This window comes from Callithrix jacchus, chromosome 2, assembly GCF_049354715.1.
Source record: "Callithrix jacchus isolate 240 chromosome 2, calJac240_pri, whole genome shotgun sequence".
Classification (NCBI taxonomy): Eukaryota; Metazoa; Chordata; class Mammalia; order Primates; family Cebidae; genus Callithrix; species Callithrix jacchus.
Genome location: NC_133503.1, coordinates 107227947 through 107254413, shown reverse-complemented (window position 1 = coordinate 107254413; position 26467 = coordinate 107227947). Strand labels below are relative to the sequence as shown.

The 26467-nt window shown below is 34.4% G+C and overlaps 2 protein-coding genes across 52 annotated transcripts in view; one reads left to right on the top strand and one right to left on the bottom strand.

Moving 5' to 3' along the window:
• The window catches only part of GIN1 (gypsy retrotransposon integrase 1), a 59041-nt gene extending 49231 nt beyond the window's left edge, over positions 1-9810 (bottom strand). For 5 of the 9 annotated variants that reach the window (XR_013532200.1, XR_013532204.1, XM_078365096.1 and 2 more), the window contains exons 1-2: positions 9732-9810; positions 760-905 (exon numbers count right to left, since the gene is read on the bottom strand). Coding sequence is in view for 4 of the 9 variants with exons in the window: in XM_078365096.1 (XP_078221222.1) it covers positions 760-898 (139 nt within the window). In the remaining 5 variants the exon portion in view is untranslated. Of the gene's footprint in view, positions 1-759; positions 906-9114; positions 9221-9378; positions 9562-9731 lie in introns of those variants that run through there. The other 4 variants (XR_013532201.1, XM_078365097.1, XR_013532203.1 and 1 more) reach the window with 3 other exon arrangements.
• Positions 9612-26467, top strand: part of PPIP5K2 (diphosphoinositol pentakisphosphate kinase 2) — an 86698-nt gene continuing 69842 nt past the window's right edge. For 40 of the 43 annotated variants that reach the window (XR_013532199.1, XR_013532194.1, XR_013532197.1 and 37 more), the window contains exons 1-4: positions 9922-10158; positions 18642-19036; positions 22483-22678; positions 25719-25809. Coding sequence is in view for 34 of the 43 variants with exons in the window: in XM_035291144.3 (XP_035147035.3) it covers positions 18923-19036; positions 22483-22678; positions 25719-25809 (401 nt within the window). In the remaining 9 variants the exon portion in view is untranslated. Of the gene's footprint in view, positions 9696-9921; positions 10159-18641; positions 19037-22482; positions 22679-25718; positions 25810-26467 lie in introns of those variants that run through there. The other 3 variants (XM_035291143.3, XM_078365092.1, XM_035291132.3) reach the window with 1 other exon arrangement.

Sequence of the window (26467 nt, the reverse complement as noted above, 5' to 3'; positions counted from 1 at the left end):
TATAAGGGAGTTATTGGTAGGGACATACACAGGGAGACATGAGCAGGCATTTATTTATTATCCTAGAATTTTATTAACCTGCTTTGGGATAAGCCTAAAAGGCAAAGTTCCCATTTAAACACAAACATTCATTTAATTAACTGGTGACTACTTGTTGCTTATCTCATCCCAAACTTCTCTTCTCTTTTATAGGTGAAAAATAAAAAATTATCATGACATTCCAAGATAAATATCCCACTGCCTTTCAAATATCTAATCCATCTGGGGAGATTCAAAGATCCTAAAATAAATGTGATCCTAAGAATATTTAATGGCACTGGTGGAGGTTAGGGGGACGTGATCACAGAAATATAGTTAATTCCTTTCAGTTTTTATTTTAGTAAACAACCCAGTCAACTTTGTCAACATTTTCATATCAAGCATCAGAAACGTTCCTCACTGACAGTGACATCAGTGCTGGAAAGTGCACCATTAGAGAACATGAGAGAACAAAAGCAGAAGTTGTTAATTTAGAAAAATGTTTTGTTTTCTTTCATGGTGTCACATTCTGCCTATAATTTAAACCTTCCTTTTCGTGCTTACTGGCCTTCAGTTAGCTTGAGTGTAATTTTAATTTTGCTTTTGATGGAGTGGCATCATCAATTCAACTGCTAATTGTTTAGCAACAAAAATTACTACAGAAATTCTCAAACTTCTACAAAGAAGAATGTGGGGAAGCATCTACAACTCAATAATCAAGAGTTTGAACATTCATTTTACCTTTGAAGACAAATTTTTTTGCTGCTCTTCTTATGCCACTTCTCTCACTTGGCAGTGTAGTTGGATGATATTCACCAGTTCGTCTGTAATATGCAATCTGTTTAAGATGAAGATCACCATTTTTTCCACTACGGACCATTGTGAACCTAGGTAAAATGTATTTAAAAAGATAATTTAAATTTTAAGCTAACTGAATTGCCATTTCAGTTCAGACTTCTGTCATATTTCTACTTACATATGAACTGAGAATTCTCAGAATTTATTTGAGGAAGATAATTGCAGTACAGGAAAGGAACAGTGATGTATATGAACGAAAATACTCAAATGCTATTTTTGAGATATCCCATGACAAATTATCTTATCTCTTTCCATTTGACAAGAAATATTGAAAATTTTCCACATACTGAGAGAAAAGGAAATCAACCAGTATATTTCAAAAAGGTTTAAAATTTCATTGCTATCAACTGAAATGTTACTTTCACAGGATGGTAACACAGGAGGACACTGTCATGTGACATTTAAATAAATAAGTTATAAGAAATGAAATATAGTTTTATATTCCTTGTAAATAGAGTCATGGTATTTCTTCTTCTTGCCACCTTAGCCTGAAGGTGGTAACTGTTTTTGCTATTGACAGTCTCCAGGTGTCATGTTGTTTACTTTGTTACAGTCTATAAAAAGGTGCTCCATTAAACTGATTTCAGACATCTCACTAGAATGTCTTCTGTTTTCTGCTAGGATTCTAATACAAATCTGACAACTTTGAAATTATAAAAAAAAAAAAAAATAGATGTTTACTGACCACTGGGGGATCTAGGAATGAGACTAAAAGAATACTCACTGGCAAAAGAATGCTGGGACAAAGCAGAACAGACTGTGCCTATTGCCATTGTTTAACCAGCTTATCAGTTCACTTCCCCTATGATACAGCTCTTCGCAAATGTAAAAACCATCTTTCTGATCTATTTTAAACCTCCAGAGAAAGTAACAGTACATTTCTTACCTTAGGTTAACACAAAGTATATGTCAATTTAAAAGCAATGTTTCTGAAATGTTAACACAGTCCCATCATAACCTAAAAAAACACGTTGATTATTGCTATAAAGTATTATAAGATAATTAGTTTATTCTAAGTTTAATTCACTTGCAATTATTAAATACATAATTTTTATTTCACTTTCTAATAGCCAGCTGTACCTCAAACCAAAAACATGTAGCCTATCACAGTTTCTAAATCATCTCAAAGATGAATGGCTCAGATTTAAGACTTTTTATACAAATAAAGTAAATAAAACAAGTTAACTGGCATAAGGACATACAAATATATCACTGCAATTGAACAAGGAGTTCAGAATTATATCCACACATGTAAAGATAATACATTTACAATGAAGGCATCAATATAATGAGGAAAAAGATGGTCATTTCAATAAGTGATGCTAGACAACAATATTTTCCCCCCAACCTGTATTGGGTGGAAAAAATGAACCTTAACCACCTACCTCACATCTTACACAATAATTAATTCCAGATAAATCATAAACTTAAATGTGAAAGATAAACAATGATTCTGGAAGAAAACATAAGCAAAGATTCTTAAATAGGCCACATAAAACACTATCTGTAAAAGAAAAAAAATAGCAATATGGATTTATCAAAATAAAAATGTGTACTCATCAAAGACAACATTAAGAAAGTGAAACCACAGGACACACATTGGGAGAAGATATCTTTAATATGTTTATCTAACAAAGGACTCAGAACCAGTGTATGCAAAGAACTTGTAAATATCAAAAAGAAAAGGACAAAACGCCAATTCAAAAAATGGGGGAGGGAAATTTTTACATAGCACTTCATAAAAGAACATCCAATGGTCAATAAGCAAGTGAAAATGTGCTCAACATCATTATTCCTCAGGCCAATGCAAATAAAACCACAATGACTTGGCTAAAATTAAAAACCACAGACAACATCAAGTGTTGGTGAGGATAGGTAGCAACTGGAACGTTCATACATTGTGGGAGGGTAAAATGTTATAACCACTTTGAACTTTATTCCACTGCCACTGCCTTAGTTCACTCACCTTCTATCTGACCTTGCCTCCTTTGTCTCTAATAATAGTATCTGTTCTCACTGCAGTCATGGAGGTCACACTAAAACACAAATCTTGTCAAAATATTCACTTAACTTGAAATAGGCCTTTTGCCATTCCTGATTGTCCATTTGAGTGGTTATAACAAATATACCACAAACTGGATGGCTTACAAACAGAAATTCCTTTCTCACAGTTCTGGAGGCTAGGAAGTACGACATCAAGATGCCAGCAAATTTAGGGTCTACTGAGGGTTCATTTTTTTACAGGCAGCTGTCTTCTACTGTAACTTCACATGAGGAAAGGGGACTTTTAAAATATGGGCACTAATCCCATTAATGAGGGCTCTGATCCATGATCAAGTCACCTCCACAAAGTTCCAACTCTTTTTTTTTTTCTTTAAGACAGAGTGACACTCTGTCACCCAGACTGGGGTGCGGTGGCGCAATCTCAGCTCACTGCAACCTCTGCCTCCCAGGTTCAAGCAATTCTCATTCCTCAGCGTCCCAGGTAGCTGGGAGGTGCGTGCTACCAAGTCCAGCTAATTTTTGTATTTTTAGTAAAGACAAGGTTTCACCATGCTGGCCAGGCTGGTCTCAAACTCCAGACCTCAAGTGATCCACCCATCTCAGCCTCCCAAAGTACTGGGCTTATAGGCATGAGCCACCATGCCCGACCCCAAAGTCCCACCTCTTAATACCATCACCTTGGTGGTTAGGATTTCAACAAAGGAATTTTGGGAGAATGAAACCATTAAGACGATAGCACTAACGATGTCTAAACACTTCTGCCAGTATACAAGGCTTTATAAGATATGGTCATTACCAGTCTCTCCATGTTTTTCTCTTGGCAGTCTCAATTCGAAAAATAATCACAGTTCTTCAAACATCCCATGCAGTGTGCTCATACCTTTTCATTGATATTTTTTGCCTGGAATGAACTTTATTCCCATTTCTTCAGCCCCTAGTCATCTTTTGAAACTCTGGCTAGGTGTCATTTCCTACAATGTCTTCTAACCACTCCAACCTGGAATAACTTGAAATTTTAAGAATGAGTTGGAGTTACAAGATCAAATTTCGATCACCAAAATGGAATAGAGATTGGGGTAGAGACAGGAAAATCTATACCAGTCAGCTAGGGAACTACTGTAAAATTAACGCAAGAAATGATGAAATTCTGAGTCAAAGCAGTGTCAGTATATAAACGGATAGATACATCATATAAGAACTGTGACTGACTAGATGTGTGGAGTAAATGCAAAGAAGAATCTGGGATTATTTCTGAAGATCTGGCTTAGGGAGAAAGATGACACTATTAAGCAGGTTGCATTCTTCATGGTTAAGCTCAGCATGTAAAAAGTAGGTGAAGTTAAGGCAATGGAAGAAGGATCAGATGGAAAGTGTACAGAGTAGGTAGTACAGTAGATGTATCCTTATCCTTCAACATTCACATTAATGAGTTCACTCATCTATGAATCCTTTTTGACACAGTCTCCGAGATTTGTGCACACTTTCCTTGGCACATTCACAGTAACATGTATCAACTGTTATCATAAAATCTGAAACACTCTATTGAATGTATTAGTTTATATGTCTCTCTCCCAAATATATTGTGAATCTTCAGGGATATGAAAATAGCCAGAGAAATAGAAAAAAAAAGCCAGAAGAGGTTCTGGTAATAGAAGTGTAGGAAATACAAAGTTCTTAGAAATAGAGAGACTCAGTGATATACGAACAATTATGTAGCTAGTGGCTTTGGAACAGTATAGAGTATAGCTACAGTATAGCAGGGCAGGTGGTGACCAGACTGCAAAGAAATGAATGGGAAGTCAGTAAGTGGATTTAGAAACTTGAGCTTAGCTGTAAGGCAAGAAGCTACAAGACAGCTGCTTGAGACAGATAAAAGGTTCCTTCATTGATCTAAAAAATGTTACTGAGTAACTGCTACACTGGAGACAGGATAATAAACAAGATGTAGATTCTCTTGACCCTCAGTTTTGACAGCCATGCTCATAGCAGCATCACTCACAACAGCCAATTGATGGAAGCAACTTGTGTCCATCTATAACTGAATGAATAAACAAAATATTGTGTATATATTCAGACATCTTTAAAAGGAAGGAGATTCTAACATGTTACCACATGGATGAATATTGAGGACATTAAGCTAATCAGGAATGAAATGAACCAGTCACAAAAAGATAAATATTGTATGATTCCACCTATGTAAGGTACTCATAGTAGTCAAATACAGACAGAAGGAAGAATAATGGTTGCATAGAACAGAGGGTGGGGAAGAGAGAATGAAAGAGTTATTGTTTAACTGGTCAAGAGTTTCAGCTATACAAAATGAAAAGAGTTCTGGAGATGGATGGTGGTAGTAGTTGTACAACAGTGTGAATGTACTTAATGCCACTGAACTGTACACTTAAAAATGGTTAACAGTAAATTTCATGTTATGTGTGATTTGCTACAATTAAAACAATTTTTTTAAACAAGATTGTTTTGCTTTCAAAAAGGGAATAACCCCCAAAATTTAATGCTAACAGAAGGGATTCTAGAAAGACCAATGAAAACAGAGGAGAAAAAAAAAATTCATGACTGATGGTATGATGTTCCTGAGATGGCACCAGGGGATGGCACCCAATTCACAAATAGAGGGATTAGTTCTGTGATCTCTTCCGATAAAGATATCATAGTGAATATAATAACGGGCGTAAATTATTTATTTCTGAAATACCACTAAACAGTCCCATATAGGTTTGTGACTAGAATGTGGAAAGCTGGAGTCACTCCCTCTCTACCACTGAGAAAAAGCTGGACAAGATGCCAATTTTCCCCAAATTGATCTCTATAGATACAACGCAGTCCCAGTCAGAAACCCTCAAGCTCTTTTGAGGAAACTGACAGGCTGATTCTAAAACTGATATGGAAAGCTGAAGGACTCAGAATAATCAAAACAACTTTGAAAATGAATATAGTTGAAGAATTTCACATTATATGGTTTCAGGACTTTCTATAATGCTATGGCAATCAAGACTGTGCTATAATGGCAAAATGACAGCCTTAAATCTACGGAACAGAATAGTGCTAGAAACAGCCACTCAGTTATGGTAAACTGATTTTCAACAAAGGTGCCAAGGTAATTCAATGAAGAATGGATAATATTTTCAACAAATGTAACAATTAAACATCCTTTGAAAAAAGATGAACCTCAACTCATATCTCATACAATCTGTAAAAATTAATTCATGATAGGCCACTGACCTAAATGTACAACTTAAAACTATACAACTTCTTGAAGACAACAACAACAACAAAATCTTCGTGAGCTTAGGTTGGGTAGCAAAGAAAAAACACCTATCCATAAAGAAAAAAATTAAAACTTTTATTCTTTAAAGAATTGCTGAAAACAGAGAGAGAAGTAACACTGGGATAAAATATACATATATGATAAATCACTTGTATCTAGAATTCTAAAGAATTCTCAACTTAACAAGAAAGCAAACAACCCAATTTAAAACATGGAAAAACAGACACTTCACCAAAGAGGAGATATGGTTAGCAAATAAACACATGAAAAAATGCTCAACATCAATAGACAATGAAAAAAATGTAATTAAACCACAGTAAGATATGACTACACACTAACAACGACAAAAATAAACAAAACCTGACAATACTAGTTACTACCAAAGATACAGAGCATAGCTGGTGATAATAGAAAATGGCATAAACATGTTGGAAAACAGTTTGGCAATTTCTTATAAGTTAAACATCAATTTACCATATGGTCCAGCAATACCAATCTTAGATACTAAACCAAAAGAAAATATGTACACCTAAAAATCTGTAAGTGAATGTTTCTAGACGTTTTATTCATAACAACCAAAACCTGAAAACAAATGTTTACCAACTGGTGAATAGATAAACAAATTATAGTAGATCCACACAGCGGAATATTATTAAGCATTGATAAGAAACAAACGACAAGTAGACCTAACAAACTGAATAAATCTCAAAATCATGCTAAGTGAAATAAGCCAGACAAAAAAGGCTATATACTGTATACTTCTGTTTATACTTTTGCAAAAACCAAAAGTATAAATTAAAAAATTTAAAGTTTTAAAAACAATTGCCAATGCAATTGCACTGCATAAGAATGTTTTGGTTAAGGATGTACTGCCTATGAGATAGTGGTCCTATAAGATGATAATGGAGCATATATAGAAACTTCATATAGGGCATTTGATATTAGCACTGCAGATCAAGTGGGAGGAATCAATGACAATAAAGTGGAGGGACATTTGGTTTTCTATATGAAAAAATAAACACACACACACACACACACACACACACACCCTCATCTAGGTTCATGTAGGTAGAGTCTGTATTCACTCAATGCTCAAACTGCCTAACAAAGCATTTCTCAGAATTTATCCCCATTGCTAAGTGACTCGCTACTACACTGCAAATATTTATATAACATTTTACTATGATAATCCTCATAATACTCCATGGAGTAGATATTAGTTTTGTATCCTTTCTACAAGTAAGAAAATGGAGGTTCAGAGATTGTCCAATTTACTGGAAGAAATAAAATGAGGACATGTGCTGACATCTGTAACTTGGTATCTCTTCAAATTTCACACTTTTTCTCCCTGCTGTACCAAAAACTCAATTACCTGTTATCCTTAGCATTTGTAATACTTGGTTCAGGCTTCTGTTAAACAATATAAAGTGATTTGTCTAATAATATTTTAGATTATAAATGAGAAATGGAAAGATCTTATTAATTTTTTATGTCTACATTGTTTTAAGTGTTCAGAACATAGTGGACATTCAACTGTTTGTAAATGAATAAAGAATTACTTGAATTTCCTGAAAGGATAATTAAAAATAACAATGAATTGAAAAATAGCAAATATTCCAGAGGTAACTTATTTCACATTTGAAAACATTATACTTTACTTTCACATACATAGCACTATAAGTAAACTGTGCTATGTATGTGACTTACGCATTAATATCCATGTTTGGAAAAGTACGTAACATCTTGTTCTTTTTCACAATTATCAGGATGAAGATAATGAACTTAAAAGTCCTTTGTATATGGTAAAGTATAATTATCATATCTAAGTATTATCATCCATATCAGGCTGTTGAAAGTAACAGAGAACCCTTTCTTTTCCCAAAATCTTCATCTACATGAAAATATATTTTAAAATCTCTTTCCTTTCATTAATGGGGATTAATACTTTATAGCAATGCTTCTAAAGCTTTACTGCTAAGAACAAAATCAGAAGACTCAGGAGTTACATCCTTTGATGATGATATTACAGTCTAATGCAGTTAAGGAACTACTTGTTCTGGAGGTAGAGAGATAGATGACAAAAAGAAATAGAAAATACATAAGAAAGAATCAGTTCACGAAAAGCACAGCCTTTGAAGTAGATAGTTAAAACTTTTACCGCTAATAATTGGTATTCATATATAAAAATAACCTGAAAGAAAGTTTTTTTTTTTTTTCAAAGCCTATACATACACTACTTGGTCCCTAGAAACAACGTATTTGAAAAGTAGTTAATATGAGAAACTGGCTTGAAGCTATCATATTCAGGGCAAATATAAATATTTTCTTATACTCAAAGATTATTAAGTAAAGGTATCATTTACAAGGAGATTAAGTGGTTTCAACTAAAGACTGTCCTGGGACTTCTTTGGATATGCTTACATTTTCAAGAATTTGTTAAAATAATTACTTATGTCCTTAAACATGTAGGAAGAAGAAAAAACGAAGGTAGTTGCTTACAACTTGTAGTTTTACAAAGGAATGTCAGCATCATATTTGGTTAAGCTTTGTACACTTTGTCCCCTGCATGACATCAAATAAAATCAAGTAATTGCTTAATTCCTGTGATAATTTTATGTTTGTGTTCTATAAAGGTAGTTAGGTACTACGTCAAATAAAATTAGGAATTAACTATTTCACCAAGGGTTAAAAACAAAGTTACCAATTCAAGCCCCTAAAAGGTTGTAATACCCGCTAGTTCCAATCTAAAATCTGCAATTTTCAGTCAACACATTACTTTGGATCGAATTCTGACATTTGAATTATTCTATTTTAAGGTCCAAAAAATGGACACGCACAATTTTAGGCAACATCAAGGGCTTGGAAATTCAAATACACGTTTCTGCAATCTGCTTCACTTGAGAGTATAAATTCATTTAACTAAAAATATCTTCATCGCCATATGCATTCACCTGAAGCCACATGGGATAAATGCATTCTCACTTCAAAAAGTATCTACTTTGGTTCAGAAATGCCCATTTAAGAAAAACCCACACTAAGATAAAGTGTACATTTTCCTTTTAAAGTTATGTGACAGGATTCCGTCTTGAGCTCACGTTTCTCCCCTCCCCGTGTTTAAATCTGGAGCAAAATTTCAGATTAAATGATTGATCAAAGTAATAAAAAAATTCTTCAACGCCGGCCAAAATTGCTTGGAGTTTCAAAAGATACTAAACTGTGAGGGAGCATTTCCTAAGCGTTTCGGCGATTCGTTAACTAACTCTTAAGGACAAGGTCCAGCTACACTAAGAATCAGCAGGAACATGACCACTTGGTAAAACTCAATTACAACCCAGTAGGCACCTCTCCGGGCCCGAAACAGCACTCGCCCTTTCTGCTCAGCTCGCGCGGGACGTCACAACACCCAAGGCCCTCCCGCCTCAAAGGCGCCTGCGCAAAATCTCCCCACAGACTCAATTAAATCCTTCCTTAGGCCGACAGAAGCGAATGGTTTTAAAATTACTGTCAGGTTATGCCTCACTTGAAAAAAGCAGTAAGTATGACACAGCACACCAGAATGACCACTCACCGAGGTGGTCCTAAATTCAAACGACAGGATTTAAGCTTCCTCTCGAGATTTATCTGGCGCTGCCGGAAGCGGAACTACCCGGGTTCTTAAGAGAATAGTCCTTTTGGGAGCCTTAGGAACCACGGTCAGAAAGGTTAGGGCGGATCGTTTGGCTTTTGCCGGAAATTGTTCCGCCCGGTGCTGTTTCGGCGTGAGACCCGAGGAGGGCGGGGAAGAGGCGTGACCGATATTTCTGAGGTGTAGTAGCTTGAGCTGCCCTAATGTGGCCCTGGAGCTGCTACTGAAGGAAGTAGCGTGCGTCCACGCCCACAACTGAAGTCTCAGGACGAACACCTCACCCCTACCTCCGGGATGAAAGGGGGGAACCTAGACCTGAATGGGCTTGACCGTCTCCCGACTGCTCGCGTAACGACCGCATTCGTGGCAGGTGAGGGCCCCGAAACCGGAGAAACGGAGATGCGGAATCTGATCATGCCAAGGTTGAGGCGGCTGCTGGGCTTCTGCTTTGTCTCCCGTGCTCTGCATACCCTAAACACGCGCTCCACCGAGGGGCAAGTGCCGGAGCGGATGACAGCATGGGCGTGGAGTGACAGTATAGCTTTAAGGTCCTTTCGCTCCCTGATTTATCCTCCTGCTCCCCTATGGCGTCCCTTTTTCATTTCTTGGGTTTGAGACGCCAGAAACTGTAGCTCAGCTAAAAGGGAACTGCCGAGCTTCTATTCTACTCGGTGTCTGGCTCCACCGAAGTGATTAGACTCGAGTTGTGGGACTGCTGTGGGTAGACGTGGCTGTTTAAAAATTTTTCTTCCTTAGTCTTTATCCCACTCTGTCAACCCCACACCCACTTTAAAAGAACAAAAGCCTCGTGTGTTGCAGCTTTTCTTAGTAGGGTCCGAGGCTGCAGGCCACTGCTACACCTCCAACTGGAGGGCGTTGCAGCCTTCTGCACCTTGAAGGGGAAGGGGCCAGGGTGGCGATCCCTGGATGGGGCTCATTCACGAGGTTCTTGACCACTTCCCGGGAGTTTGCGACTCTTGGAATTCTTTGGATAGTAGCTGTCTTGCTGGAAGGCTTAACTATGGAAGTGGGAAGCATAGCTGATCTAAGCATGTAACATCCTCGCTGTATACTGGGACGGGATTTTGTTTTGGTGTTAATAAATATTTTTTGTCTCAGATAAAATAATAACGATAGTTGCCATTAATGGAGTCTTATGTGTGCCAAATGCTTTACATATTTTGTCATTCATTCCTCTAAACAATTCCAGGAGGCATGTTAGATTATTATCACCATTTTGCAGAGTTAGAAATTGAGGCTTTGAGCAGTCAAGCAACTTGCACTAGTAAACATTCGTTGTAAGTAAACGTTTGAATCTGTGTTAAAAACCAGATCTCTCTGCTTTCAAAATCTGTATTCTATTGTCCCTACCTTGTTCTTCCTCGATTTCAATTTCTTCACTAACATTTTCAGTGTCTGAAAGTATTCATTTATTTTAAAAAATTTCTTGTACCTACTTATATGTCCGAAAAAAGATAGACATGATCTATGACTATGGAGTATTGTGATACAGAATTAAGTAGTTCCAAACCCAAAATACTGTACTTACTGCAGCACAGGTTTATGTAAAGCAAATGACTAAACTGATGCACAGAAATTTTTAAAATCAAACGTTGCTGTTTAAATTTTAAATTCATATGACTTTCAGAGTAGTTATTATGAGGTAGAACATCTGTTGATTACCCAAGTAAGTGCTATGCACCCAGTTAAGTGGTGGGAACATAGATTAGGTCCTTGTTCTCTAAAAGCTTCCATGCAACTACATATTAATTGTACATTAACATTCTCACGTGGAAAAGGAATTGTGTAGGACGATGTTCTTAGTTTTTAGGAGATGCATACTAAAGTACTTGAGATGAGGTATGTTAATACCTAGTACTTTCAAATGGTACAGCAAGTGTGTGTGTGTGTGTGTGTGTGTATTAAAAAGACAGCAAATATGGCAAAATGTTAGCAATTGTGAGTATAATGGTGGGTATATGGATGATTAATACACTGTTCTTTCAACTTTTCTGAGTATTTGAAATTTTTCATAATAAAAAGTTGGAGAGGAAAATATGCAACTCTGATGGAAACAGATAAGTGAAAAGATCTAAAATGCCGCAGAACATAGAAGATGGGAGAGAGTTTTTAGGTTTATTAACACAAAACAGAGGTGTGATAGTTCTTAGGAAACCCTTCATTGAACACTTTCCAGTTGGTTTTTGAAGCAGGGATAGGAACTTTCAAGGAGAGTGGTGATTTCTGGGCAGAAGGAAATGCAGATTCAGCAAAGAGATACTAAATGAACGTTTGAAGAAGGAAAAAAATTCAACATGAAGGTTGTGTGGAACTTGGAATGGGCTTTTTTGTGTAATCCTATTAATGAGCCAGATTGCCTGTGCCAGCCTGCAGAAGCCTATTTATTCGCTGTTGTGTGGATGCACTATTAGTGCCCTGGAAAGGAATCACCGTTTATAACAATATTTGCACTGGAAAATGCTTTTGAATTTTCAGGAAAACTAGTTATGTATTTGCATTAAGACTGAGCAGCAGGAGCAGGAGCTCCCATTTCCTCTGATTTTGAGAGTAGAAATCTACTAGTTTATAGGCGAGCTCCTGAGGGAACCTATGAAAAGGGCTACACAATGATGGCTTGGAAATTTTAAGCTCTGGTAAGGAGGGGTCTGAATACTAGGTGGAACTGATGGCTGATGCAGGGTGTTATTTTGAGGATCAGGTAGCTCTAGCCGCTACCAGTAAAGGTATGAAAGAGACGACTGATTATCTCCGGTAGTAGTGTTTATGATAGCCTCAAGCAGTGTGGTAAGACTAGAAAAGATGTAAAGAGGTCTTCAACAACAGCAGTAGCAAAGGATTTCTGTGTCTTCATTAGAAAAGAGGTAAGTAGATATATTCTAAATTGAGTTATTTATATTTGTTCCTTGCCAATTAAATCTGTTAGAAAACTGTCATAACAATATTTAACAAAATATTAAACAGCTGCTATTTACTGAATGCTTAATATGTGCTATTTACTGTGGTGTCTGTATTGTAATTTAATCATCAAGACAATGTATAAGATTCATAATTCCATTTTATAGATGACTAGAGAGTTTCAATAACTTGACTTAAGACACAGAGCAGAGCAACTTTCAGAAAAAGTTTTCAAACTCAGAGTTTTATGTCTAGAGCAATTGTTCTCATAGTGTGATTCCAAGATGTGCAACATCAGCATCACCTTGGAACTTTTGGAAAAGTAAAATATTGTCCACCACCCCTAGAGTTTTTAGTTTAGTATTTTAACAAGCTCTACAGGTGATTCTGTTGCATGCTAATGTTTGAGAACTACTGCATGAAGTGTGGACACTTTTAGTAGCGTTAACACTCATTTCAGATTTAGATAACAGGTTTAAGGGGTATTTGTCTTTTGTACAGATAGATTCCCAAATCTGGCTGCTCATCCATTTGTAAAAATATAGTTTTTTTCTAGTTAAGAATTACTGTTTAGGAATTCCTAATGTATGATAAGCCCAGTCACTTGTGTTTTAACAAGTCTATCAGATAATTCTGATGTAATCAGTCCATTTTGGGACTGCTGCTATAGAAAGAATTTTAAAATTAAAGTAAGGTTCAACACAGATACTTGAATAATGTATGTGTCTTTACGCCCAGACAGTTAACATATGTTGAAATTAATGACTGACCATTGATCAAAATGCTGAATAATGTGGAAGTACTATAAGCATAAACTGTACTTGGTTCAATTATCAGCATTTTAAGTGAAATAACACAAATCATTTGAATGTCCTGGATCTCTTATAATGCTCATAAAATTTCATCTTGTTCTATGGTATATATGCTACTTGGGTGAGAGAAATATATTTGAATTTATATTTTTAGTTTTCTGATAATTTATATTTGCAATGCTGTCATAAGGACCATGGAGCCTGATTTTTGCTCTTAAGTGAGTATAGTGGCCTTTGGTTTAAACAGCCCTGGGTTTGATTTTCATTTGCAATCTTTATTGGTTGTGTGGTGATGATCAAATTACTTAAACTTTCTGACCCTCAAGTCTTAATTTATAATGACAAAATAGACACATGCTTAATGACAAAATAGAGTACATACGTAAAGCACTTATAAAATGAAGATATTCCTAATTCCAGGATGGCTGTGAGATTGTTAAATCACAAAGTAGTAAGTAATTTCTTCCCAACTCTTTTCACGATAAGGCATACATGGAAAATGGTACTATTTGTACAGTATCCTGGGGAAACTGAAGAGAGTGCTACTGGAAGCAATTGGCCAGGGAGTAACAGCTGCCTTGAAGGCTGAGTCAATTAATTTATTGGCATACTTGTAGTTCATTCATGGTGAGGCAACAGGGTGGGAGGCTTTGAATTTACAAATATGGTACTTACTAGGTAACAGTGCCTAATAAATGTTCATTCCCTTGATATTTATGTTTTGGAGGGGTATACATAACCCAAGCTGTTAAATAATAAGGTTATAGGTGACAAAAGGTCAAAACGAATGATTCGGAGATCTTGTAAATTGTTAAGGGAAATTTTGTAGAGGAATATCTGTTGGGTACTTGAGATGTGCCAAGCACCAGGAAGACAAAAATTCTGCTTCATCAGTTTTGTCTCCTTTTTATTATAGGAAATCTCCAATAATACTCATTTTCAAAAGCTGGTTCTCAAACTTCGCTACTTATTGGAATTATCTGGGAAGCCTTAAACTTACCTGAACCCTACTCTCATTCATTTTGATTAAGTTGTGTAGAGTATAGCCTAGACTTTGGGATACAAGCACTGTTATTATATTACCTTATGTATAAAAGTATTAAAATGAGCTATATGTACAATTTACAGATAAGGAAATTGAGGCCCTAAGAAGTTAACTTACTTGCTCAAGATCAGCTAATGGGACCAGTCAGGATTTAAACCTAGGTATTTTAGCCCCTGAATCCATGCTCTTAACCACTAGCCTGTTAATTTTTTTTAATGACATCTGTTAGTATATCTCATATATTAAGATGGAATTATGGAAAATAAAAAGAAAGGCTTCCTTCACTTTATGTCCTTTAGAGGTCCAATTCCTCTGTCCATCTTTTATAAACTCTTCAAAATAACTTTCTGTATAACTTCTCTGTGTTTCATCTCCTCTTACTTTTTTTTGTTTTTTGTTTGTTTGTTTGTTTGTTTTGTTTTGTGAGACAGAGTCTCATTCCGTTGCTCAGGCTGGAGTGCACTGGCACAATCCCGGCTCATTGCAACCTCTACCTCCCGTGTTCAAGTGATTCTCCTGCCTCAGCCTGCCGAGTAGCTGGGATTACAGGTGCACATCACCATGCCAGGCTAATTTTTATATTTTTAGCAGTGAAGGGGTTTCATCATGTTGGCCAGGCTGGTCTCAAACTCCTGACCTCAAGTGATTTGCCTGCCTCAGCCTTCCTAAATGCAGTGCAATCACATTTAACAAATTGAAAATTCCTATTGCTCCTCAGTCCTTTGTGTGCATCTTAACTACTTACCCAACATGATTTTCTACCATTTTTCCTTTGCTTGCATTCTGCTCTAGTTACCTTACTATTTAATGAACTTGGGAAATATGCCAAGCATACTTCTGCTTTAGAGCCTTTATACTTTCTTTCTTACCTGGAGTGTTACCACCATATAACCCCATGGTTGGTTTCTCATTTAATTTAAATTCATATTTAAATGTCACCTTATTAAAGAGGTCTTTCTAACATGTATTTATTTGTTGATTTACCTACTGCCTTACCAAATGAATGAATGAGACATGTTTCAGACCTAAAGTCATAATCAAATAAGAGACATATATCTATATACTTCATGCTGCATTAAAGACTTAAATAGAATCGGAGTAAGTGAACAAAACAGGATATCAGTCATTAATTCATATCCTTGGGGAAAAAAATCTATTGGATACATACTTTTTCCCCCAAAAGTTGATTTCTACTTACACGTAAACATATTTTGTAAAGTATTTCAAAATGTGGGAAAATATATATTGAAAAGACTATGTATTAGAGCTCTCTAGAGGGACAGAACTAATAAGATAGATATATCTATAAAGGTGTGTTTACTAAATAGTATTAAGTCACACAATCACGAGGTCCTGCAATAGGCCATCTGCAAGCTGAGGAGCAAGGAAACCAATCCAAGTCCCAAAGCTAAAGAACTTGGAATCTGATGTTTGAGGGCAGGAAGCATCCAGCACAGGAGAAAGATGAAGCCTGGGAGGCTAAGCCAGTCTAGCCTTTTCACGTTTTTTTGTTTTGTTTTGTTTTTAAATCTGCCTGCTTTATATTCTAGCTGCCCTGGCTACTGATTAAATGGTGCCCACCCAGACTAAGGGTGGGTCTGCCTTTCCCAGACCACTGACTTAAACATTAAGCTCCTTTGGAAGCACCCTCACAGATACACCCAGGATCAATAGTTTGCATCCTTCAATCCAGTCAAGTTGACACTGAGTATTAACCATCACAGAATAGTAGGAAACATAGCCCAACAGGTCTGCAGAACTACAACTGTTAGTTCTGCCATTGTGTCAGGCTCATTAACTGATTTTTCTAAATTTTATTTTTATGTATTCTAGACTTTTTACAATGAATACTCTATAATTAAAAAGCCAAAAAAAATAATTTTCAGTTTTACCTCTACAGCAGATTGTTTCCACTGTTATAACACTTTAGGAGGCAGTACAATACAATTTTAAAATAAGGCTATAAAGTGTGTATATACACACTAATATATTCACGTATATATACATATAAGTATATTGCATTGACATACTGGACCTGGTGTCTCCCATCATTGACATTATGAAATGGATAGTAAGACATTTATTACATTTCATTACATAATTACGTGTTTCTATTATCTTTTTTGTTGGTGTGCTTATCACACTAAAATACGAAATGTCAATTTACTTGGCTGTCTTTCTCTTAGACCAAAATCTCCTTAAGGAAAAGAGCCACGTTTACTTTGACTTTATATAACTTGCACCTAATACTATGCCTTTTATAATAAGTAAATAGTATTTGTTGAATAAATATGTTCATTTCAACAAATAATGGACAATTCATTCTTTTAGATTTACATGTTAGAGTCAGTAGGGAGTTTGGTTTATAGGAGTATTTATAGAAACTATGGTTTACTGAGTGTTTTAATATATGCCAATCACTTATGCCATCTCACTTAATCTTTACAGGGTTGCAGGGTGCTACTGTACTTCCTTTTTCTTTTCTTTTCCTTTTTTCTTTTTTATCAACCAGGTATCCACCAGAGATATACTCCCTTTTTTATAGACTAATAGCAACTAGCATACATCACTAGTTAAGCAGTGACACATTAAAACAGATGTATCTGACTCCAGAATGTTCCCCTTCCACTATTGAAATATTTGAGCTGTTTTTAGATGGAAAGAGTAAAAAAATTGATAAAAACAACAGATATTTGCTATTTGATAGAAAACAGAACTGAAATCAACTTATCCACCAACATCTAGTTTTACAGCAACTGGAAACTTTCCGTTTTTCTTTTTTAGTAAACATTTCTACATGCTAAACAGTGCAGAAGGAATAAGAACAAAAGGCTTTGATTTATAAAGTAATTTATTTCTGCTTTAATTTTTAAATTACAAATTATTTTAAATTTTATAACACTAATTTAAAGTGAAGGCTGACTGGGTAAATTGGTTTTAATGTCTACTGGGGAGTCACCAGTTATACTGAAATTAGATCTTTAGGAGTAGACCTTTTGGAATTATGCTTTTAATTCTACCTAGCATATTGTTTGACTTTTAAGAATATTCAATCAAGTAATTTCTTGAACTACCAGTAATCAAGAAAAGCATTTGTTATGTGGCTTTAACTTGGTATATAATTAATTTTAATATGACCAGGAAACAAGTACATGTAAACAACTATGGAAAGGAATATTTTGAGATGATACTGCTCTTAAATAGCACTCATTTATCTATTTGAGACAGAGTCTTCCTCTGTTATTCAAGCTGGAGTATAGTGGTAGTCATAGTTCACTGCAACCTCAAGCTATTGGGTGGGCTCAAGTGATCCTCCCACCTTAGCCTACCAAGTAGCTGAGATTACAGGTATGAGCCACTGAGTCCATCCATCATATTTATGGATGCCTGGTTATGTAGAAGAGTTTGAATGTCAATGAATCACCTGAAATTGCTTGCAGAATTTAGTGCACATGTACTTTTTTTTTTCTGGGGAGAAGATGCACAGATTTTATTAGATTTGTTAAAAGAGTTTTTGACTTCTACACATTTAAGAACTGCTGTTAAAATGAAATCCGTTTAGACTCTAACCTTTTTGTTCATTTATGTATGAGACCAGAATGTAGGATGGTTATGTTCCTAAAAAAGCTGTTTACAGATAACTTTTACAAACTGATTTAATTTAATTTCAGATTAATATTTGTCAGTGGTTTTTAAAGCTGCATTACATTTTGTCTGTTCTTTTCCATGGAATTTAGATATTTTGGAACTATGTGCTAAGAGATTTAGCTTTAATATAATTGTGTTATAACGAGTACTTTTCTGTTAATTGCTTTAGATATTTTTAGATGAGGAATTTAATGTGTAGTCTTGTTATTTCGTATATTTGTCAAATTGCTAAGATGTATATTACTGAATATAAGTCTTAGTTTCTTAATTTTTTTGTTTTTAAGTAATTTTTTATTGGAGAAAATGTATTTTCATTTTGACAATATACATCAAGTTATTGGTGCTGATTTTATGAGTGTCATTTAAAATTATTTTTTACATGAATGTTTCTGGAGTGTACTGTCCAAAATTAATTTTTTTATTGCATTTTAGGTAAAAAGATTGCTATATCAACTGAGGAAAGCAATAGCCTCACTGTCTTTATATTTTGAATTACAACAACTTTGATATCAACAATGAAGCAATGATATCTAGAAACAAAAGAGCATTTGCCAACAGTCATCATAATTTCAAGTGATTGTACAAGAAGAAACAAGCTGTCACAGACCTGTGTGTCAGCTAATATCTGGAGAATGCTTTCTTTTGATGCTATTTATTTAGAGGCAGTTTTAATATAAATCATTTCAATTATACCAATATCAAATCAAATAAAAATGAGTGAAGCCCCCAGATTCTTTGTTGGACCAGAAGAAACAGAAATAAATACTGGAAATTATCGGCATTTCTTCCACCATGCAGATGAAGACGATGAGGAGGAAGATGATTCTGTAAGTTGTTTTTTTCTTTGGTGAGAGAAGACCAATACAGTATAGGCTTTTTACTAAATCACTGTTAAGGTGAATTAATCTTAAGACTCTTTTTTCCACATATAAATTTGTTGGAAAATACTTTTTCAGTTTCATGGGTGATGTTGTTGAATCTATGGTGAATCAAGAAATACAGTTATGGGTCAGAACTCTCTGTTGTTTATTGATGCCTATTTTAGTTTCTTACAGTGACATGCATAGTGTAACTCAGTGCTACGTAAAAAAAGTGGCAAAGAGAAACAGTAACCTGGGCCATAAATCCAAAAGGTTTCTTCTATGTAGAAATATATGATAGATAACTGAAGATAAAGAAGTAGAAGGAAAAAATTTTAAAGGTACTAAAGAAGATAGATTACTTAACTAGATTCATTAAGCTTATCATGTTACCAATGTGAGTTCTGGTTAAACTGACGATACTCATATTTATTAACTTACAGAAGTCTGAAAACTGAGTGGATAGAAGGGTAGGCGACCTAAAGTATGTGTTTGTGTGTGTGTCTAAAACTTGTTTTCTTTCTGATATGATGTTATATCCATACTGGATCTTAGGAATGATATACATTTATTATGCTTATTTAGCTTATAGTTATATTAGACCAATATTTTTCTTACTCATCATTTAATTTTTTAAGTAGAGATTGATTTACTCTGAATACTGATTTAAAATACAGACTTAAAATGTGTGTTTGTTTTTCATATATTTCTAATTGGAAAGAGAATTTAGTTTTAAGAGAAAAACCTTATTTGGTAAGAACAAACCAAAAATAGTGACTAGATGACTCTTTAAGCCATTTTTTATAAATAACAATATCTTTCACAGTGGAGTTACACATATCTGAAATGCAAACTCTACTGTTAACTCATTTAAAACCTTCAATACCGAGCACTTTTGCTACCTCCAGACCCTGAAAAACTAGATTTTCAGGCAGGCTCCTCTTACCAACTTAAACTTTTCTTCATCTAAAGTTTTATCTAAAAGTCCCATAAGTAAAACATAAAAGCAAAGTGTCTCTGGCTCACTTAAACTAGAAAGCACTGTTGCTTCAGCCTCTACTACCTTTATACCCCCTTTTCTACAGTTCTTCTGAACATGGTGTGAACACCACTGGCAGATCACAGCCAGTCTAATTACATGTAAAACTTTCATGTCTCATCTGTATCTACATCTAGATCTTTCCCATCCTTTCCACCTTTTATGTTTTAGTAACATCACAATTTTTATTTCTGTATATTTATTGCCATACCATGCGTCTTTGCTATTGTGTGTACTCTTTTATCTTTCTGAAATGACCTTATTTTGGGGTACCTTGTGTATTATTTTTCATTCTTCCAAACCCTCCTCAGATTTCATCTTTTACTATTTCCACTCTCCTTGCTCTTTTTCCCAACACAAATTGAAATACTTCTTCCTTATTACTGTGTCTTTACATTGGCATATATACAGTTGTCCCTCACTATCCATGGGGGATTGGTTTTAGGACTCCCTGTGGATACCAAAATCTGCAGCTGCTGAAGTCCTTTTTATAAAATTGTGTGACATGTAAGCTGCATCTACCCATATGTTTTAAATCATCTCTAGATTACTTACAGTATCTAATACAATATAAATGCTGTGTAATAGTTGTTATTTCATTTAGAGAATAATGATAAGAAATATAGTCTGTGTGTGTTCAGTACAGATACTTTTCTCTCCCAAATATCTTTAATATATGATTAATTGAATCCATGGATGTCAAACCCGTGGATATGGAGAGCCAACTATACTTCTATTCCATGTGTCACAATGTATTTTATTATTACTGTTAGACTGAAAGCACTTTGAGGACAGGTACTTCTATATATCTAATCTTTAGCACATAGTATGATGCTAAAATATGAGACACAATTATCACTTAACCGGAGCTTGATTTAGTTCATTTGATCTATAGCTTTATATTTATAAAACAATTTATTCCAGATCATTCTCCTGTTTTTAAGGTGTCTCTCCTGTTTTTAAGATTTCAAAGATGTGAATATCATGTTTTTAGACATTAAACCTAATAAAAATGCCTTAGATTTATTTAGAAAATTATCTTAATGATTCTAAAGTTTTACCTAATAAAGAAATTCTGTAATTGTGTCTTAAGAATGTAAGGTTATTTATAAATTTTAAACTTGGATGTTTCCCATTCAGACAGTGACCAGATATTTATTAAATAGATCTATAATAAGTAAGACTAATATATATTAGCATTTAAAAAAACTGTAGAGCAATGTAAAATGTAAGGTAAGAGTACATTTGTTATCTGGGGAAATCTACTTTAGGAACATTATAGTAAAATGTATCAAAACTTTTGATCAGGAAAGAATTGAATAAGGGGATGTAAAAGTGGATGGTCAGAGAGGTAAATACAGAAGACTCCAGAAAAGTCAGCATTTATAATCTATTTGATTTACCAATTAAATCTAGTACCGATTGGAACTCTATATTTCATGAGTTTGAGGAGACAATACAGAAATATTGTTCTAGGAATAAAAAAAGAACAATTTAATTCTGATGTTATTTAATTTTATTTTTAGATATATTAAGAAAAGCCCAGTAAAACACTTTTGGCCTAGATTATAATGTTATATGAATTGTATAAAGTATCATGAAAGAAAGAAGAATTGAAATGAAAAAATTCAACACAGATTTGTATATTTGACATACAAATGCAAAGTATCACAGAATCTTGAGTAATTTTGTAAATCTATGAACTACTCATAAATTAGTTTCTATATCCTGCTTTTTTAGTTTTAGGCTGAATCCTGGCCTTTGAGCTGTTATGAGGATGCCAGAGAACAGTAACACCAATAAATAGAAGTATTGACTATGAAGACAGGGGTGGCAGAGACTTGACACCTGTTAGCAGTGTGACTTCCTTTAAAATTTCTTCCAAGTTGTCATTGATAACCAATGAATATTCAAATTCAAACTACAATAATAATTTAATACTGTATAGCTTTGTAGTCAAGACTATGTCTTACTTTAGGCAAAAGAATTCTTTTATCTTTTTATATACAGTAGATCGGTTTTGGCCCTTACTATACTTTACTGGTATGAGGAGGTAAATGCTAGAGGTGGTACTAGCATTTAGAGTACTTTTTAAGAGGGGGTACTTCTTAAGTTTTAAATTTCAGTGAAAATAGCAACAATATTTGTTCTGAAAGTGTTTTTGTTTTTAAATTTTTCTCCAGACCTTTGTAGAAAACTGCTTTTTAAGTGTTTATTGTAAAAATGATGTAATTTTTAAACATTCCATTGTTGGTTAATGTGTCACTTTTATTGATTCATCATGTTTTATCTACTTTAGGAAAACAAGTTAAGATAGCTGTACTTTGGAGTTCATGTAAAGTTAACCTTATTTTTTGTTTTGTTTTCATTTTAGCCACCAGAAAGGCAGATTGTGGTTGGAATATGTTCCATGGCAAAGAAATCCAAATCCAAACCAATGAAGGAAATTCTTGAACGGATCTCCTTATTTAAGTATATCACAGTAGTAGTCTTTGAAGAGGAGGTTATTTTGAATGAACCAGTGGAAAACTGGCCTTTATGTGATTGTCTCATTTCTTTCCATTCTAAAGGTATTAAGGGGAGTCGGGGAGAAACTCCTTTATCCTCTCTGATTATAAAACTACTACATATTAGTTATAGACTATGAGATAAAACAAATAATTTTTAACCCACTTTCATGGACAGGTGATAATAACATTTTGATATATTTCTTTCCAGTGTTTGTCTTCTATGTGTATTTTTTAAATTTAGTGTCATAGTGTATGTGTCATTTTATATTTAACTTTTTTCACTATTATATCAAGAAGTTTTTCCCCCACCATATCATTCTTAGATAATGTGGGTTTTAATGGTGGCATAGTACATTATTGTGTGGATATACCATAACATATTTAAATTTATCTAATATCCTAACATTTGGACAGTTTCCAATTTTCACTATTAAAAATAAGGTTGTTTGGACTCCTCACTGCATATTTTTGTTTATATCTCTAAGTTTCTTAGGATAAGTTCTTGAATTATTGAATATTTTAAGCCCCTTTCTATGCTGTATAGAAAAAGATCTATCATTCCTCATATACATATTCATACTTTATTTTTAAGAACTTAATAATTTAAGATTTTTAGATATTCCTTGCTATTTTTTATTCATCAAGCTGAAATATCAATTCAGGTTAAGTATTATTTCATAGCAAAGTCCACTAATCAAAATTATTGCTGAGTGTATATCTGAAAGAATCTGTGAATTAAGTGAATTCCAACTAACAACTATTAATTGAAAAGATGTGTTCTCAGTTGTAAATCTATTAATTTTTAATCACTTGTTACTAAAATATGTTGTCCTGAGCTATGTTAAAGTCTTATTTCAGCAAGAAAAAGATGGAGCATGATTGTGCTACCATAGCCTAAATTGATGTTCATTATTTTGTAGAGAAGTCAAGATGCTGATCTTTACAGACTGAGGCTGCTCGTTTTAGAGAACCTTAAATTTCTTCATCCTAGAGAGTAAAGTGTTCTTCTCTTACTCTCACATGGTTCTTCCTGTAAGCTACATTTGCCTGTAAAAACTAGGTGCTATAGCTAATGTCATATTCCATATACCATCTTTTGGTAGGGAAAAGTTTCTCTTTAATGAAAACAAAAGCAGGAAACTGTGTAGTTGTTTCTATTTGCTGAATTCTGTAAGGAGGCTTCAATCATAGACGACATCTTTACAAGTGATAATTCTGAGAGTCTTTATAAAACTTCAAGGATTTGTAATTTGTAGCTAAGTAATTCTTGATGTAGGGTATCTGTATTTAAATTTTAAAAACTAAAAGGAGTTTAGGAATAAATCTTGTTTAACTGGCCACAGCTTTCTCTTTTATTTTAATTTCAGTATGTTTTAATACTTTTTCTCTTAACTATTCTGGTAGTACTTCAAAATATAGTCTCTTCACAGATATACTTAGTATTCTCTAGCTGCATACTAAAGTTTGTATCCTTGTTGATTTTTGTCCTTTTCCATAGATATTTATTAAAATGTTGTCTCAAGAATTAATAACTGTTAACATTTATTGAGCACTTACTATGCCAGGTACTGTGTTAAGTGACTTACATACACACTATTAATTCCTCAAAACTCTACTAGGTAAAATTGTTATAATACTCTTTTATGCTGGTGTCAGAGGCTTAGAGACATTAAACAAATTTGCCCAAGGTCACATAGCTAGTGAAAGATGAAACCAGAATTTCATTGCTGTTTTATGTCCTTAACTGTTACAGTATACAACTAATGATGTGTATTGATGTATAAAATTGAAGACTTTGTGTCGATTTTTTTTCCCTAGAGAAAGTGTCTTGCTCTGTCAACCAGGCTGGAGTGCAGTGGTACAGTCACATAGCTCACTGTAACCTCATACTTTTGGACTCAAGTGATCCTCCCACCTCATCCTCCTAAATAGATAAAACTATAGATTGTGCCACTACCCTCAGCTGATTTGTTAAATTTTTTGTAGAGATGAAATCTTGCTATGTTGCCCAGGCTGGTGTTGAACTCCTAGTCTCAAGCACTCCTCCCAACTCAGCCTCTCAGTGCTGGGATTACAGGCAAGAGCCACTGCTCCTGGCCTTAGTGCCAATAGAGAGAGTAAAATATGATCATTAAAATTTGGGAGGGGGGGAGGTTCCTGTTCTTAACCATATCTGCTATTTGATTTGTTTTCATTGTAATTAGAACTTTTACCAGTCTAGAAGTTTCAGGGAGTTAATTTCTAATATTTTAATGACCTACCCTAGCATGATTCTGCTTATATAGTTTATATTTTGAGCATATATGTCATATATAAATTAATTTTTGCTTTTGTTGCCTTATTGTTTTTTTGGAGATGGAGTCTTGCTCTGTAGCCCAGGCTGGATTGCAATGATGCAGTCTCCACTAACTGCAGCCTCCGCCTCCTGGTTCAAGCAATTCTCCTACCTCAGCCTCCCGAGTACCTGGGGTTACAGGCATGCACCACCACACCCAGCTAATTTTTCGTATTTTTAGTAGAGATGGGTTTCACCATGTTGGCCAGGCTGGTCTCGAACTCCTGACCTTGTATTCTGCCCGTGTTGGCCTCCTGCTGGGATTACAGGTGTGAGCCACTGTGCCTGGTCCACTATTTTTAAAGGTACATAAGTTCTTTGGATACCAGCTAATTTATGTGTGTAGGTATCAAAATAAGTGAAAAGAAGAGATGTTAAATATATTTTTTAAAAATTACCAGGTGATTCTGATACACCCATGTTATTTGTTACTTATATATAGATTTCTCTCTGTGTATGAGGTGAATCTTACCTTCTTTCAGGTAATTGACAAGTCAGACATTCACTCACATGTCAGTGCTCCAAATTTGGTTATATAACCACGGGTTTGCTGTGCCTTACCAGTCAAATTAGGAAAAAATAAGATTTAATATGTAAGTTAAATCAAGTTTTATGTGTATATTTATTTCATAGCTTTTAGAGAAGGCAGTTATATGTTAATGAAATTAATCTTTTATGGGAGGTGGCATCAATTCAAGTTAATAAAGTATAGATGTCAACTTATCTTGAGACTGTACAGAATATGTTAATAATATGTGTTCTTAGGATTTCCACTGGACAAAGCGGTTGCCTATGCAAAACTCAGGAATCCATTTGTAATCAATGACTTGAATATGCAGTATCTCATACAGGATAGGTGAGTGGTGAAGTTGACTGAATTAAGGGAAGGAAAATTAACATTTATTTAGTACCTACTCTATGTTGGCACGTCATCAGATGTTTTTGCATTATTAATTCATTGTACTTTCAAAATAATGGTCAGAAATAGTTATTTATTACCTAATTTTATAGATGAGGAATCTTGATAGTTAGGAAGATTGGTTAATCTATCCGAAGTCACAAGTAGTTCCCCAAGTAGCAGGACAAAGACTTAAATGAGATTGTTTACTTTCCAGAACCTTTTAAACCATTGAAAGTTAGGAGCACTTTTTCTGTCATGGGACTGATGATGAATTTAAGACTTTACTTATGATAACTAGATTTTTTTTAATGGTAAAGTATACCTGTTTTGAAAAATATTATACTGTATATCTTAGCATTCATTTAACAAGTAAAAACCATGGATTTCTAACACATTGTAAAATGAGTATATTTATATATTTATTTTAATTGATATTTCACTTCAATAGTTATTATAATGTCACCAGAATTCTATTGTTTTGTGTGGTACCATTACAATATGAGATTATATATGAAAATGCTTTGTAAATATGAGAACCTATGGTTTTTTCACTTTGCTGTTTTTTTCTATTCTTCCAGAGAGTAACATTATTAATCTCCAAAATTTTAAACAT